At 37.7% G+C, this 15817-nt stretch overlaps 1 protein-coding gene across 6 annotated transcripts in view; it reads right to left on the bottom strand.

Moving 5' to 3' along the window:
• Positions 1-15817, bottom strand: part of BRD10 (bromodomain containing 10) — a 94488-nt gene that overhangs the window by 66126 nt on the left and 12545 nt on the right. For 5 of the 6 annotated variants that reach the window (XR_013404849.1, XM_077966117.1, XM_001108823.5 and 2 more), the window contains exon 2: positions 7202-7402. The exons of the other annotated variant lie outside the window; for it this stretch is intronic. Coding sequence is in view for 4 of the 5 variants with exons in the window: in XM_077966117.1 (XP_077822243.1) it covers positions 7202-7402 (201 nt within the window). In the remaining variant the exon portion in view is untranslated. The remainder of the gene's footprint in view (positions 1-7201; positions 7403-15817) is intronic. 6 annotated transcript variants of the gene reach the window in all.

Here is a 15817-nt window from a genome sequence, read left to right as displayed (position 1 = left end):
AAATGTCCATCTCTTCTGGAAAATGGATACACTGAAATATAGTCACATGATGTAATACTATCATACAGTTATTATATAACACTTGAAATAAACTAGAACAAAACAGTTCAACATGAATAAAGCTCAGATCCATAAATAAATGGAAATAGAAAGTTGTGGGCCGGGCACGGTGGCTCAAGCCTGTAATCCCAGCACTTTGGGAGGCTGAGACGGGCGGATCACGAGGTCAGGAGATCGAGACCAGCCTGGCTAACACGGTGAAACCCCGTCTCTACTAAAAATACAAAAAACTAGCCGGGCGAGGTGGCGGGCGCCTGTAGTCCCAGCTATTTGGGAGGCTGAGGCAGGAGAATGGCGTAAACCTGGGAGGCAGAGCTTGTAGTGAGCTGAGATCCGGCCACTGCACTCCAGCCTGGGTGACAGAGCGAGACTCTGTCTCAAAAAAAAAAAAAAGAAAGTTGTGAGGGATAAAAGACTATACTTTGGGTAAAGTGTACCCTGCTCGGGTGATGGGTGCACTGAATCTCAGAAATAATCACTAAAGAACTTATTCATGTAACCAAACACTACCTGTTCCCCAAAAACCTACTGAAATTTTATGTATGCATGTATGTATGTGTGTATATATATATATTTTTTAAGTTGCCAATTATATGAAGGTTAAAGACATGTAAAACAATGTTGTATATTATCTACAAATATATACCTATGTAATTAAAACATTAAAAATGCGTGGAAATGACCACTTTTTGTAGTCATGATGAAGTAACTGAACCAAACTTACCCTCCTACTGTAAGCAGCTACAAACTGAACACAATATATAAAACATACATTTCAGACACTGGACAAACAGTGCAGGACTGTGATCACCAAGAGAAGTGAAACAAATGAGATGATCTCTACAACTGCCCAGTGCTAGGACAGTTAGTTTGAATAGCTGTCCAAAACTTGTGTTGAAATTTAATCCACGATGTGGCAGTATTGAGAGGTGGGGCCTTCAAGGGGTTACGGGGTCATGAGGGTTCTGCCCAAACTCATTAATGACCAGATTAATGAGTTATCATGGGAATGGGGCTGATGTCTTTATAAGAAGAAGTGAGACTTGAGCTAGCACTCAGCCCCCTCACCATGTGATGCCCTGTGCAGTTTCAGGACTCTGCAGAGAGTCGCCACCAGCAAGATGACTACCAGATGTACTCCCTGACCTTGGACTTCACAGCCTCTATAACTGTAAAAAATAAATTCCTTTTCTTCATAAATTACCCAGTTTCCAGTATCCTAGTATAAGCAACAGAAAATAAACTAAGACATACAGCCTTCTAACTGAAGGCAGTTTTTAGACTATCAGCACAGAAAGTCGGGAACAGAGAGCCCAGTGGAGTGGAGTTGAGGGGATAGAGATTGGCATCTGGGGAGGATGAAGCACCTGGAAGTTGTGAGATAATTCCAAAAGGAAGGCAGTTATACAGAACAGAAATCTATTGTGTATTTTAAATTTTGAATTTTTAAAATTGTGGTATTGTTATTTTTATTGTTTTTTCCCCAAATATGGGAAATATTTGGGAAACATGCAGTTGGTTGAAACAGTGCATGTGGAACCTGCTGACATGGAAAGCCGACTGTCCTAGAGTTAAACTCCACAAAGCTGATTCTGACCAGAAAATTATAAGGCAGCAATTCAGACACCACACAAACTTGGGAGGTAACTGAGTTCTAACCAGCTGAAGCAGAAAGTCCTCAGTCACCACTTAGGGGCATTTAGCAGAGGCCTGAGAGGGATTATGCTGTCATAGGGCTCAACTGGAGTGAAAGCTATTTCAGATACACCCTAAAACAGCTTAAAACCTGGACTTTTCAAACTGTTCTACAAGAAATTTAACTGTTTGCCAGCACAAAGCCTAATCCTCTTCAAAGGAAGTAAATAAAACTCCAGACTCAATAAAGCAATGTTCACAATGTCTATTTTCCAATAAAAATTACTGGACATGCCAAAAAGCATGAAAATATAACCAGGAGAAAAACAATACAAAGACTTAGAAATTACAAAGATGATGAAGTTAGAGATTAGAAATTAAAACATGAAGATAATGAGATAAATGAAGATACATAAAAAACAACTAAATGTAACTTTCAGAGATGAAAAAATTATATTCAGTAAACAGTTCGCTGGATTAGACACTGCAGAAGAAAATATGAGCAACCTTGAAAACTTAGCACAAAGAAGACTGAAAGTCTATGGATCAAAGAAGGGAAATGAACCTCAAGCAAGATAAACACAAACACACATACATAAGCTCACACCAAATGCACATGACAAATTGCTGAAATCTAATAATAAAGAGAAAATCTTAAAGGCAATTAGAGAAATAAGATAGGCCACCCATATAGGAACAAAGATAAGGAAGTCAGCAAGCTTCTCTTAAAAAACTATGCATAGTAAAAGATGTTATACTTAAAGTGCTGATAGAAACAAACCTGTCAATACGGTCATATATATATGCATCTCTCACACACACACACACACACACACACACACACACACCCCTCTCCATTCTTCAAGATGTAAGGAAAAATAAAAACTTTTTCAGACAGGAAAAAACTCAGAATTCATTGCTGGCAGACCTATATTACAAGAAAAGCTAAAAGAGCTCTTTAGACAGTAGAAAAATGGTATCAGATGGCATCAAGGATCAATATAAAGGAAGGCAGAATGTTGGGAAGGGTAAATGTATGGATTAAATATAAAATACTTCTCTTCATTATTTAATTTCTTCAAAACACAACTATTTAACGCACATACAATAACAATGTATTGGGGGTTTAAAACACATGTAGAAGGAAAGCATACGCCGGGCGCGGTGGCTCAAGCCTGTAATCCCAGCACTTTGGGAGGCCGAGACAGGCGGATCACGAGGTCAGGCGATCGATCCAGACCATCCTGGCTAACATGGTGAAACCCCGTCTCTACTAAAAAATACAAAAAACTAGCCGGGCGAGGTGGCGGGCGCCTGTAGTCCCAGCTACTCGGGAGGCTGAGGCAGGAGAATGGCGTGAACCTGGGAGGCGGAGCTTGCAGTGAGCTGAGATCCGGCCACTGCACTCCAGCCTGGGCGACAGAGCGAGACTCCATCTCAAAAAAAAAAAAAAAAAAGGAAAGCACAAAAGAATGAAAAATGGTATACAGAGGCATACTGTGAAGTGGTATAGCATTAATTGAAACTGACCATGATAAATTAAAGCACATTCTGTAAATCATACAGAAACTACTTTGAAAAAATAAAACAACGAGGCAGAGCATTATAATAGGCCAACACTGGAGATAAAATGGAATATTAAAGAATGTAAGAAATATTACCAGGGATAAAAAGGGACATAATAAGAAAGAAGTCAATACATCAAAAAACATAAAAGCCATAAATATCTATGCATCTAACAACACAGTTTCAAATTACATGAAGCAAAACCTGACAAAACTCAGAGAAGACAAAAGGTTACTGTACTAAAATTTGTATTTCTAGATATACTAGTAACAAATAATTGTAAATTACATTTTAAAATGACTTACAATTCCATAAAAACCATGAAATATGTAGGGAAAAAGGTACCCAAATATGTAAAAACTGTGCACACTGAAAACTACAAAATACAGCTAAGAAAAAAAGAAAACAAAACAATTATCCAGAAATTGATAACTTCCATGTAATCTCAATCAACCTTCCCAGGCTTTTTCTGTAGAAATTAACAATATAATTTCAAAATTACACAAAAAGTGAAGGTCCTAGGATACACAAACGAATTTGAAAAAAAAAAACCCATAAAGTTGGAAGACATGCTATTTAATTTGAAGACTTAAAGTTATAGTAATCAAATCAATATAGTGCTAACATAAAGATATACCTATAGCTAAATGAAACAGAACACAGTTCAGAAAGACTCACAAATAAATGTTCAATTGCTTTTCAACAAAGATGCAAAGGTAATTCAGTGGTGAAAGAATAGTTTTTTTTTTCCAACAAATGACACTGAAAGAACTGGCTATCAATATAGAAAAAAGTGAAGTTTTTCCTTAATTCATACCACACACAAAAATTAACTTCAAAAGAATAAACACAATCAGAAAAACTAAAATTTAAAAATTTCTAGAAAAAAAAGGTCCATAACCTTGGGTATGCTAAGATTCCTTAGGTAGGTTCACAAAAACTTTTAAAATTGGATGATTCAAACTTCCAAGACAAAAAAACTTCTCCAAAAACACTGAAAATCAAGGCCATGGACTGAGAAAACACTTGCAAACACATATATCTGACAAAGGGCTTATATTCAGAATACATTAAGAATTCTTGGCTGGGCACGGTGGCTCACACCTGTAATCCCAACACTGTGGGAGGCCAAGGTAGGCGGATTACCTGAGGTCGGGAATTCAAGACCAGCCTGACCAACATGGAGAAATCCCATCTCTACTAAAAATACAGAACTAGCTGGGTGTGGTGGCACATGCCTGTAATCCCAACTACTCGGGAGGCTGAAGCAGGAGAATCGCTTGAACCTGGGAGGCGGAGGTTGCAGTGAGCCAAGATCGCGTCACTGCACTCCAGCCTGGGCAACAACAGAGAAACTCCGTCTCAAAAACAAACAAACAAACAAACAAACAAACAAACAAACTGAATTCTTACAGTTCAATAATAAAATGCATGGGAATGAGAAACAAAAAAGTTAAGATAGGGGTATCTTCTATAACAGAAGTACAGGGAAACTAGATGGCATTTATGGCTAATTCTTAAAAAAAATAAATTGTTGGGTTGTGGGCACATAGGCTTTTTTTTTTTTTTTAATTATTATTTTAAGGTCCAGGATATAAGTGCAGGACGTGCAGCTTTGTTACACAGGTAAACATGTGCCATGATGGTTTGCTGCACCTATCAACCCATCACCTAGGTATTAATTTTAAGTTCAGCATGCATTAGCTATTTATCCTGATGCTCTCCCTCCCCCTACCCCCTTTACAGGCCCCAGTGTGTTCTGTTCCCCTCCCTGTGTCCATGTGCTCTCACTGTTCAGCTCCCACTTACAAGTGAGAACATGTGGTGTTTAGTTTTCTGTTCCTGTGTTAGTTTGCTGAGGATAATGGCTTCCAGCTTCACCCATGTCCCTGCAAATGACATGATCTCATTCCTTTTTATGGCTGCATAGTATTCCAAGGAGTATATGTACCACATTTTCTTTATCCAGTCCATCATTGTTGAGCATTTGGGTTGATTCCATGTCTTTGCTATTATGAAGAGTACAACAATGAACATAGGCATGCATGTACCTTTATAATACAATTATTTATATTCCTCTGGGTAATATAGCCAGTAATGGAATTGCTGGGTCAAATGGTTCTAGATCTTTGAGGAATCATCATACTGTCTTCCACAATGGCTGAACTAATTTACAACCACACCAACAATGTAAAAGCCTTCCTATTTCTCCATAGCATAGGCTTTATTTTATTTATTCTTTGTTGTATGCTTAAAATATTTTGTAATTTAAAATGTTAACACTAAAAGAGATAGCTTAATTCATATAACTCCATTAAGTTAACATAGTTACTACGATATTTAACAGAGGGTTTTCCTCCCATGGCTTATTCTCCTATGTTTATTTGATGTCAGGGCACACATAGATTGATTCATATTCATAGTTTCCTACTACCCATTCCTGCTTGGATATGTAAATGTTTTCATTATCATATTAAAGAATTTATTCAAAATGAGTTAACTGCTTTTTCCCCTACCTAGACTCACATTTTCAAGCTCTTCTATTTTCTTCGCTAGTTTTACCATTTTACAAATCACAAAATGGTATACTGCTTAGGAGCACAAGCTCTAGAGTCAGACTGATTGGGTTCCAATCTTGAGTTCACTACTCAAAAACTGTAGGACCTTGGGCAAGTTACTTAATCACTCTGTGCCTCAGGATAAATGCTGAATACAAGGAAGGTGCTTAGAGCTAAATCTGGCAAATACTCATGCTCAATAAACATTAGCCATTCTTTTTTTTATCTTAATTGTTTATATCACTACTATTATTACAACTACTTTTTGACTTATCTTTGTCTCTTCCTTTGTTCTCCCTATATCAAGGAAGATATTAAGTCCCATTAATTGTTCTCAGGACAATGTGATCTCTTCCAATTTCTGGTGACCAGTATTGGAGGTGGTGACCAGTAGTGAAGATGCGGACTACTACAGCCTTCCTACAAGTCTTCCTTTTCTTCAATTCTCCCCATTCCAATCTACCGTACACTACTGTCAAGTTAATCTTTACCCCTTTCCATAAGCCCTCCTTTCCTATAGTAGTAGTTCTATGAAGCTCTGCACAAGGAAAAAAAAATACTTCACAGCAGGTTTCCAAATTAATCACTGCTAGAAAAAGTATGATGGTAGAAAGTCTCAAGGCTGAGTTTCAATCCCACAAATTTCAAAGCAAGTTACATTTATTATTACAAGAAGAGCAACAAAATATTACAAATTGCCTCTGACCAGCATTAACAAGGCCTTATAACATTAGTAATCACTCCTAACATAGTTTGCAATTTGATTTAGTACTATAAAAAGAACTAGTCCTTTTTTTTTTTGGCCAGTATAGAAACATGAGTGTCACTTACCTCTCTGGGCCCTGGTTCTCTTTTTATAAAATTAAAATGTTATATAAATGCCATCACTCTTATGCTCCCAGACCCTAGAAGCTACCACTAATTGAGTACAACACTTTTTCCTGATGAGCCCAGAGTAAGCACAGTTATTCAGGATATTAACACCAATGGAGGAACAGGCAGAGGTGAATTTATGTCATGCTTGAACTACATACTCTCTGGAGTTTCTCCTGATTTTAAAGGTCTGTGCTTCTGTCCTAAAACTACAGATCTATAGAAAATTCCTCTAATTTAAAACTTATAATTCACTCGAGAACGAATACTACTAGAAATCTAGAAAGCATTCTGAAATATTCTATAGAAATTATTTTTGTATAGCCTCAAAATAAGTGGTTTTAAATTTTAAAATTATATTTTAAACAAATTTTATTGTGATAGTTCATTATGAATGCATATTTTTGTAACAGTGCATTTTGGAACACTATTAAAATGGGCCCAGAAATTTGATATGGGCACATAAAAATTATGCAGCTGAAATTATGAAATTTTTTTTTAACGTTTACCTTTTTTCTTCTTTTGCTCTCAGCTGTTCTTCCTGTCTCAAAACTTGAACCATTATAGATTCAAAAACTCCACTTGTCAAGCCTGCCAAACTTCGCGGTGTTGACCGACGCCTTGTTGAAGTACATGCAGTTCCCTTCTCATCCTCCAATCCATAATAGCCTCTAGATGTAACTGCTATCGTTGTCTTTTCTCTCAAGTGCCTTGGAGAAGAATAAGCCAATTCACAAGGTCAAATCTTCTGGATAAGCAATAAACCCCATTAGACAGCAACTTAAGAATCCCTTTTGCTAAATACATAAAAGTATTTAAACCTTACTTAGCATTGTTCTAAATTTTTATCTTCCCTACACAATTTCTCATACTCCTTACGTCATAAAATCAGAGTGATAGTCTCTTCCATATATTAAAAAAAAAATCTGAGATTCAAGCATTTAAAATACTGACTAAAGCACTACCTCTTTAATGGAAAACAAAGTTTATTGTTTACAATATATTTCATACTACCTATTATTGGTATGAGAAAATGTACAATAATACAGAAACATTTGGAAAAAGAAAATGTAAAATGATACATAAACACTTTGAAAAAATTATAAACAGCCGGGTGCGGTGGCTCACGCCTGCAATCCCAGCACTTTGGGAGGCCAAGGCAGGCAGATTACCTGAGGTCGGGAGTTCAAGACCAGCCTGACCAACCTGGAGAAACTCTGGCTCTACTAAAAATACAAAATTAGCCGGGCGTGGTGGCACATGCCTGTAATTCCAGCTACTGGCAGAAGAATCACCTAAACCAGGAGGTGGAGGTTGCTGCGAGCCGAGATCGTGTCACTGCACTCCAGCCTGGGCAACAAGAGAGAAACTCCGTCTCATTAAAAAAAAAAGAAAAAAAAAGAATACAAAAATTTGCTAGGCATGGTGGTGAATGCCTGCAGTCCCAATTATTAATACATTAATACTTGGGAGGCTAAGGTGGGAGGACTGATGCTTGGGAGGTTGAGGCTTCAATGAGCTATCGTACTACTCCACTCCAGCCTGGGTGACAGAGATCCTGTCTCAAAAAAAAAAAAAAAAAGAAAGAAAGAAAATTTATATAAATTAAAAGTTGACCCTATAGTTATATTTCCCTGCTTTCCTATAGGCTTTAACATAAAATAGGCTAAAGGTTGATTAAAATGTGAATTTTTTTTGTATTTTTTTGAGAAAGAGACTCTGTCACCCAGGCTGGGGTACAGTGGCATGATCTCAGTTCACTGCAGCCTCAACCTCCCTGGGGTCAGGTGATCCTCCCACCTCAGCCTCCTGAGTAGCTGGGACCACAAGCATGTGCCACCACACCTGACTAACTTTTGTAATTTTGTAGACAGGGTTTCACCATGTTGCCCAGGCTGGTCTTGAACTCCTGGGCTCAAGCGATCAGCCCACCTTGGCCTCCCAAAGTGCTGGGATTACAGGCGTGAGCCACCCCGCCCAGCCAAACATAAATTTTTATGACGTAAAATATAATAATTGAAGTCCTGTCCTCCTTGGACTATGTCCAGAGTGATTTATTATACTAAGTTAGAATACCTTTATAACAACCTTACCCTCAGTACCATCTAGGTCCCATGAACCGTATGAGTGTAGGGTTCTACAAAACTGTAGCACCACTATGTGTTTTCTCCGTTATACGGAGATAACACTATAACTAATTCAGCTTTAATTAGGGCATGAATGTTAAACTGGTTTTCCAAAAATACTGAAGAATTTGGGCTCATCTAGCATACCATTTTAGGCTGTGATCCTTCAGTATACAACGGCATACATCTATATGATAGTTAATTGGGCTGGGAGTAAGGAATTGTGGACCCAGGGAAGATAGCTAACTGGCAACAATAGATACTGAATGGGTGTACTCGAATTTGTTTTAGTATAATGTTTTCAGTAGGTGAATTAATTAGCTATGTAATTTTAACTACTTATTCAATAATGATGAAATATTAATGGACAATATTGCATTGAAAACTAATGACATCTCAGAGGTCACAGTAGGTATGTAGAGCATTGAGGATAAAATCCAGTAAGTACACAGAACACTGGGGATAAGGAAAATTGAGAAAAATGGCAATAATGGCTAAATTGTTAATATAAAGTCAGAAACCGTATTTTACTCTTTAATTTCAGTTTTATAAGTAGACAAGATGAAGGTATAAACTTTCTAAATCAGTATTTTCTCAGAACGAAGACCAAAGAGAAAGTAATATCCTTTATTACTTATCAGAAATTAAAATTTATAAGCTTTGATATTTATTACTCATAATTAAAAAAAAATCCAACCAACCATGATGCTGTTTCTCTCTTACCAACATGTAAAGATTAAAAAGACTGATATTACTCAGTGTTGGAAAGGATGTAAGGAAGGAAAAATTCTTAAACATCATTAGTAAAAGTGTAAACTGGCAGTCTTTCTAGCAGTCAATTTAGTAATAATCATTAAAGTTTAACATGAACATATCCTTTGACCCATCATGCTTCTTGGAATTTAACCTACAGATGTACTTCTACAACTATGACCAAGAACACTCAGAGTATTGCCTGTTATTTTTTAAAAACACTGGAAACATAAATGTTTTTCAATATGAGACAGATTAAATAATGTAATGAACACTACAATATGGAATAGCATCCATCCATTAAAAGGAATCAGGCATATGTATATTTACTCACTGTTAAAGATGTCCATATTATACTCTACACGTAAAAAAGAAGTTTCTGAACAAAATATATTTTTTAACCCAAAAAGAATTATGTGCACATGTGTTGTGTGTGTATGTGTGTGTATATATATCTCACATGTACAGACACACTACTAGATGCCATATGTGTATTAGTTTTCGTATGATATGTACACATACATCTAGTAGTATATCTCTACATGCATCTAGTAGTGTGTCTACACACGCATGAGTTCAAACTCTCATCTAGACTACTGCAGTTGCTTTGGGACAGGCCTCCTCGCTTCTGCTCTGATATTCCTAGAGTCTATTCATATAGCAACCCAGGTAATCCTTTTAAAAAGCAAATCAGGGCCACATATGGTGGCTCACGCCTGTAATCCCAGCACATTGGGAGGCCAAGGTGGGTTGAACACCTGAGGTCAGGAGTTCCAGACCAGCTTGGCCAATATGGTGAAACCCCATCTCTTCTGAAAATACAAGAAGTAGCTGGGCCTGATGGCATGTGCGCCTGTAGTCTAAGCTACTCGGGAGGCTGAGGCAGGAGAATCACTTGAACCTAGGAGGCAGAGGATGCAGTGAGCCAAGATCGCACCATTGCACTCCAGCCTGGGCGACAGAGAAAGACTCCATCTCAAAAAAAAAAAAAAAAAAAAGCAAATCAGATGCCATCAAATCAGATGCTATTACCTTGCTTTTGCTTTGTCTCCTCCAAAGTCTTCCAGTCAGAATAATCTGAAGTTCTTATGACTTCCAAGACCTAGTATGATATGGCCTTCGCCTGCCTCTCCAGGCCTAATTTTCTGCCACTCTGACCTTAGCTCTTTGTATGTCAGCCACAAAATTCTCCATTTTATTCTCAGTCATACCAACACATCTGCTTCCATGCATCTTTGCACTTGATCTCTCTCCTTTAAGACACTCTTTCTCCAGATACTCATATGGCTATACTCTATCACTTCATTCAAGTCTCTGTCCAAATGCCACAACATCCGAAAGACCTGCCCTAACTACATTATTTAATAAAAGATACCCTATCACTCTCTATTCTTATACTAGTTTCTTTTTCTTCATGTTACTTATCACTACATTGCATTATATAATTACTATTTATTTGGTAATTATCCATCTAACAGAATTAAAGCTCCAGGAGGACAGGAACTTTGTTTTGTTAATGACTGTCATCAGGCCTTCAAATTGTGCCCTATATATCTATATGTACATAGAAAGTATTTGGAAGAACACAAGCCTATTTTCCATTTTAAATTCACACATATAATTAAGGTTTAAAAATTTCAGTCATCTATATTGTCCACAGTAAAATAATCCTGATTAAACATGTTGCTATCTACTTGAGTTCCATTAATCAGTGAATAAAATAATATAAAAAAAAAAACTTACCTTCCAAATAGGATTGTCAAATAATCAATGGCCAAATAAATGCACTAAAATAGCTCCCCCATTGCAAAATTCAAGCTTTTTTTCTGTCTATTAGGGAAATCATTTCATGAAATCATTCTGACAATAGTTTGAAAATAATAATATAGTGCCATCCATAAGCAAACACTAAGAAATAATTATGGTTACTTATTGAATTTTATACTTTCTTTCCTCTCCCCCCCTTTTTTTTTTATAACACAAAGCATGTAAAGTCTTTTCTGTGTTGATACATTCCAAATTTCAGAATTCAGAGGCTTGATTCTGTTTAAAATTATTACAATAAGTCTTAAAAGAAAGTGAATTGATACTAAGCTTTACTTATAGTTAATATACAAACTGACACCTATTCCCCTATTAAAAATAGATGTTTGAACACTTTCTTGCATTATGTGATTTTCTTTTGCTATCAAAAACAATATACATGTGTCATCTATAAAAATTCTATCAGCACACTTAAAACTCGGGGTTATCTAATCTGCTTAAAAATATTCTAAATGAAGCCGGGCGCGGAGGCTCACGCCTGTAATCCCAGCACTTTGGGAGGCCAAGGTGGTAGATCAACTGAGGTCAGGAGTTTGAGACCAGCCTGGGCCAACAGGGTGAAACCCCATCTCTACTAATAACAAAACAATTAGCTGGGCGTGGTGGCACAGGTCTGTAGTCCCAGATACTTGGGAGATTGAGACAGGAGACTTGCTGGAACCTGCGAGGCAGAGGTTGCAGTGAGCCGAGACCTCGCCACTGCACTCCAGCCTGGGTGACACAGCGAGACTCCGTTTCAAAAAAAAAAAATCTAAATGAAGAGTTTCAATCACTTAGTTCATCTATCCAGTTAAAAATATTAAAATGCAACTTTAGCCCTAAGGGTCCTGGCAAGAAATAGATAATATGTAAAAAGATGTGATGTTTATTTAACAAAGGGACTATTTACAAATGTGCAAGCAAGGTTGAGAGAAAATAGGAAGGGACAGTGAAGCACTTTGGGGCTAGCCACAGCAGAGAACTATTTTACCACTCTAAGCCCATTAGGGGGAGGTGAGTGAATAGTTACTGGAACCCAGAGAGCAGTGACTGTAGGAGAGGGCCATAATGATGGAGCACAGTTACTGACAACTTGCAATCCAGCAAAAAGGAAGCTGTAGGAATAAATATGTCTGCCCTCTCAGTCCTCCTGTCAGTCCCTCCTATTGGCTGAACCCAATCAGAAGTCAGAGGTCAAGGCATACCAGTATGATCCTTATAAATCAGCCTTCTGGGGCATAGAGCACAGTGCACAAGGGTGGAAAATGCATTTAGAGGGGCAAATGGAGATTAACAGCACAGCACACCTTAGTATTAGTATTAGTCTTCAAGAGCAACTAATTAAATTAGGAAAGACAGAAAATTTTACTGGGGAATTCGACAAAAAATTTTGCATATTTGATAGATAAGCATCATCCGTCTAAGCTTCTGTCTACATTTATGTATCTTTACAAGCTCTGTGCTACAACAGCCATTGAAACCAAGTATCAGAATAAACATAGCTTAAAACAAGTCTTTCAAATAGCTGTACAGCCAAGTATAAAACCAAGATTCTCAAAACTAAGGAAGCATCACAATGACCTCACCAAAAACAACTTTTTGTACCATCGATAATGTTAAAATTTTTTTAAAATATGCTTATTTTAGTTTAGCTTATGGTTTTTTTTTTTGAGACAGAGTCTCGCTCTGTGGCGCAGGCTGGAGTGCGGTGGCGCGATCTCAGCTCACTGCAAGCTCTGCCTCTCGGGTTCACGCCATTCTCCTGCCTCAGCCTCCCGAGTAGCTGGGACTACGGGCACCCGCCACCACGCTGACTAATTTTTTGTATTTTTAGTAGAGACGGAGTTTCACCGTGTTGGCCAGGATAGTCTCGATCTCCTGACCTCGTGATCCTCCTGCCTCGGCCTCCCAAAGTGCTGGGATTACAGGCGTGAGCCACTGCGCCCAGCCTAGCTTATGTTTTATAACATAAAACATAATAGCAAAGTATCCATATATGATGTATAAATAAATATGCATAATTGAAGGTACATATTGAAAATGTTTGCTGCTTGGGAAGCCAGATCATGAAGGTTTGGAGACCACTGCTCTTATCTGCAGCTATAAACTATCTCATATACAAAATTATTTTCAGAAAAAGAAGCAGCCTTCATACCCACAAAAAAGCAGTTATCAAAGACCATTAAACTTACTTTCTACTTGATCTTTACCTTCTACTTTCTCAGTCATTACTCTTATTCCCCCTGAATTTCTTTTTTGTCTTCCTTCAGACCTCCAGTCCCTTGTCTGACTCTCATTTGCTGTAACATAATTCAACTTCTTTTAGCTATTCACATAGATAACCAGTTGAGACCCATCATACGTGACTAACCTCTTCTCTTATCTCCCTGGACCAATTATACTTCTGTCTCAGGCATGTAGCCTCTCTCTTACATCTCAGTCAAAAGCCCCTTCAATCCTATACCTCTCCTACTGAGCAGTGTAGGAAAAAATAACCCCCTTGTAGTCTGTTGTCTAACCATAACCTCAGCTGGGCTCAACTGTACCTAATATGACTTCTTTGAAGGTGGTCAACTCCTTCTTTCATTCTCCATAACAGCAACTTCAAATGCTATCATTATTCACTTTATTTTATTATTATTATTTTTTTTGTGAGATGGAGTTTCACTCTTACTGCCCAGGCTGGAATGCAATGGTGCCATCTCAGCTCACTGCAACCTCCGCCTCCCTGGTTCAAGTGATTCTCCTGCCTCAGCCTCCCGAGTAGCTGGGATTACAGGCATGCGTCACCATGCCCGGCTAATTTTGTATTTTCAGTAGAGACAGGGTTTCTCCATGTTGGTCAGGCTGGTCTCGAACTCCCAACCTCAGTTGATCCACCTGCCTTGGCCTCTCAAATTGCTGGGATTAGAGGCGTGAGCCACCACGCCGGCCCAAATGCTATCATTATTCAAAAGCTTCATTCCATCACCTTGCAGGTGACTTTGCCCACAACTTATTTCAGAGAAAATGGTAGTTTTTAAGTAAGAGCTCCATTAACTTCCTGCTTCTCAAAAACCAAAATTATCTAAATCCAGGCCCATCCTTACTTTATGTTTCAGTGAAAAATGTGCCTCCAATCCTCTGATGAAAAATGAATCACTACACAGGTCTTCAAAATTTGTATTTCATTAATTATCTTCTGAATCTTCAAACTCTCTTTCTCTACCTGTAGTTGCTTTAGCATACAAACAAGTCCAAGTTTATATTAAAAACACACTATTCCCCGAGTCACATCTAAACTGCTGATCCAATTCATCTTTCATTCACATCTCAATCTATAATGTGGCATCTGCTTGGAGCTACTCCACTGAAATCCCTCTTCCCAGAGATCTCCCAGTTATGACATGTAAAGGATATTTTTCAGTTCTTATTTTAGTCAACCTTTCTGTACCATCTGGTCACTCTTTTGTTAAGAACTTGAATTGGACTTTGCAGAAAGAACAGTTTTAGATAGATAGGAAAGAGTGAAGACAGAATACTAAATAAAGACAAAAATATTCATTCATATTATTCAAATATATTTTTCAAAATATTTACTGAGCAACAGGGATTTAGCAAAGAACACCCTAACCATCTGTATATATGGAATGAAAAGTATAAACTTCAAAGATGACTGACATATTCAGGCTGAAACAATGATAACACCACTGACAAAAATGTGAAAGTCAAAAACAAAAATGGAAAACTGGAAAGGAGATTTGGGTTAGATATATACTCAGTTTTTAACATCTTGAGATAACAATTGCACAACCAACTGGAAAAGTTCTATGGACGAAAATACAAAACTAAAACTAAAGGCGGGGGGTTCAAGATACTGATTCAGGAGTCCTTAGTGAAAGTAAAGCCATTAAACAACAAAAATAAATAAATAAATATATACAAATAAATATATTTATTCCCCTCCAGAGGAATACATATAGGTAGATAAGATCTTACAGCATAGTTTTAGGAATTATCCATAGTTATTTGCACTGCTATTGAGGCAGTGCAATGGCACAATCTCAGCTCAATGCAACCTCTGCCTCTTGGGTTCAAGCAAGCCTCAGTCTTCCAAGTAGCTAAAATTACAAGCATACACCACTATGCCTGGCTAATTTTTGTATGTTTAGCAGAGTCGGGGTTTCACAGGGTCTCTCACCACATTGGCCAGGCTGGTCTCAAACTCCCGACCTCAGGTGATCTGCCCACCTCGGCCTCTCAAAGTGCTGGGATTATAGGCATGAGCTACCATGCCTGAGCCATGTAACTAATTTTTAAAAAATCATTTTGCTTAGAATATATTTCTTCTGTTTTTCTGAATTTAGGAAAGGCACAAAGGCAAATGCAAAGTTTTTATTTACGAGAAATTGTATTTGAAAAGTGCCTTATTGACCTTGACAAGTTTGATAAGCATTTTTAGTA

The sequence above is a fragment of the Macaca mulatta genome, chromosome 15 (genome assembly GCF_049350105.2).
Source record: "Macaca mulatta isolate MMU2019108-1 chromosome 15, T2T-MMU8v2.0, whole genome shotgun sequence".
NCBI classification, from domain to species: Eukaryota; Metazoa; Chordata; class Mammalia; order Primates; family Cercopithecidae; genus Macaca; species Macaca mulatta.
This window is presented reverse-complemented; position numbering and strand designations above follow the sequence as displayed.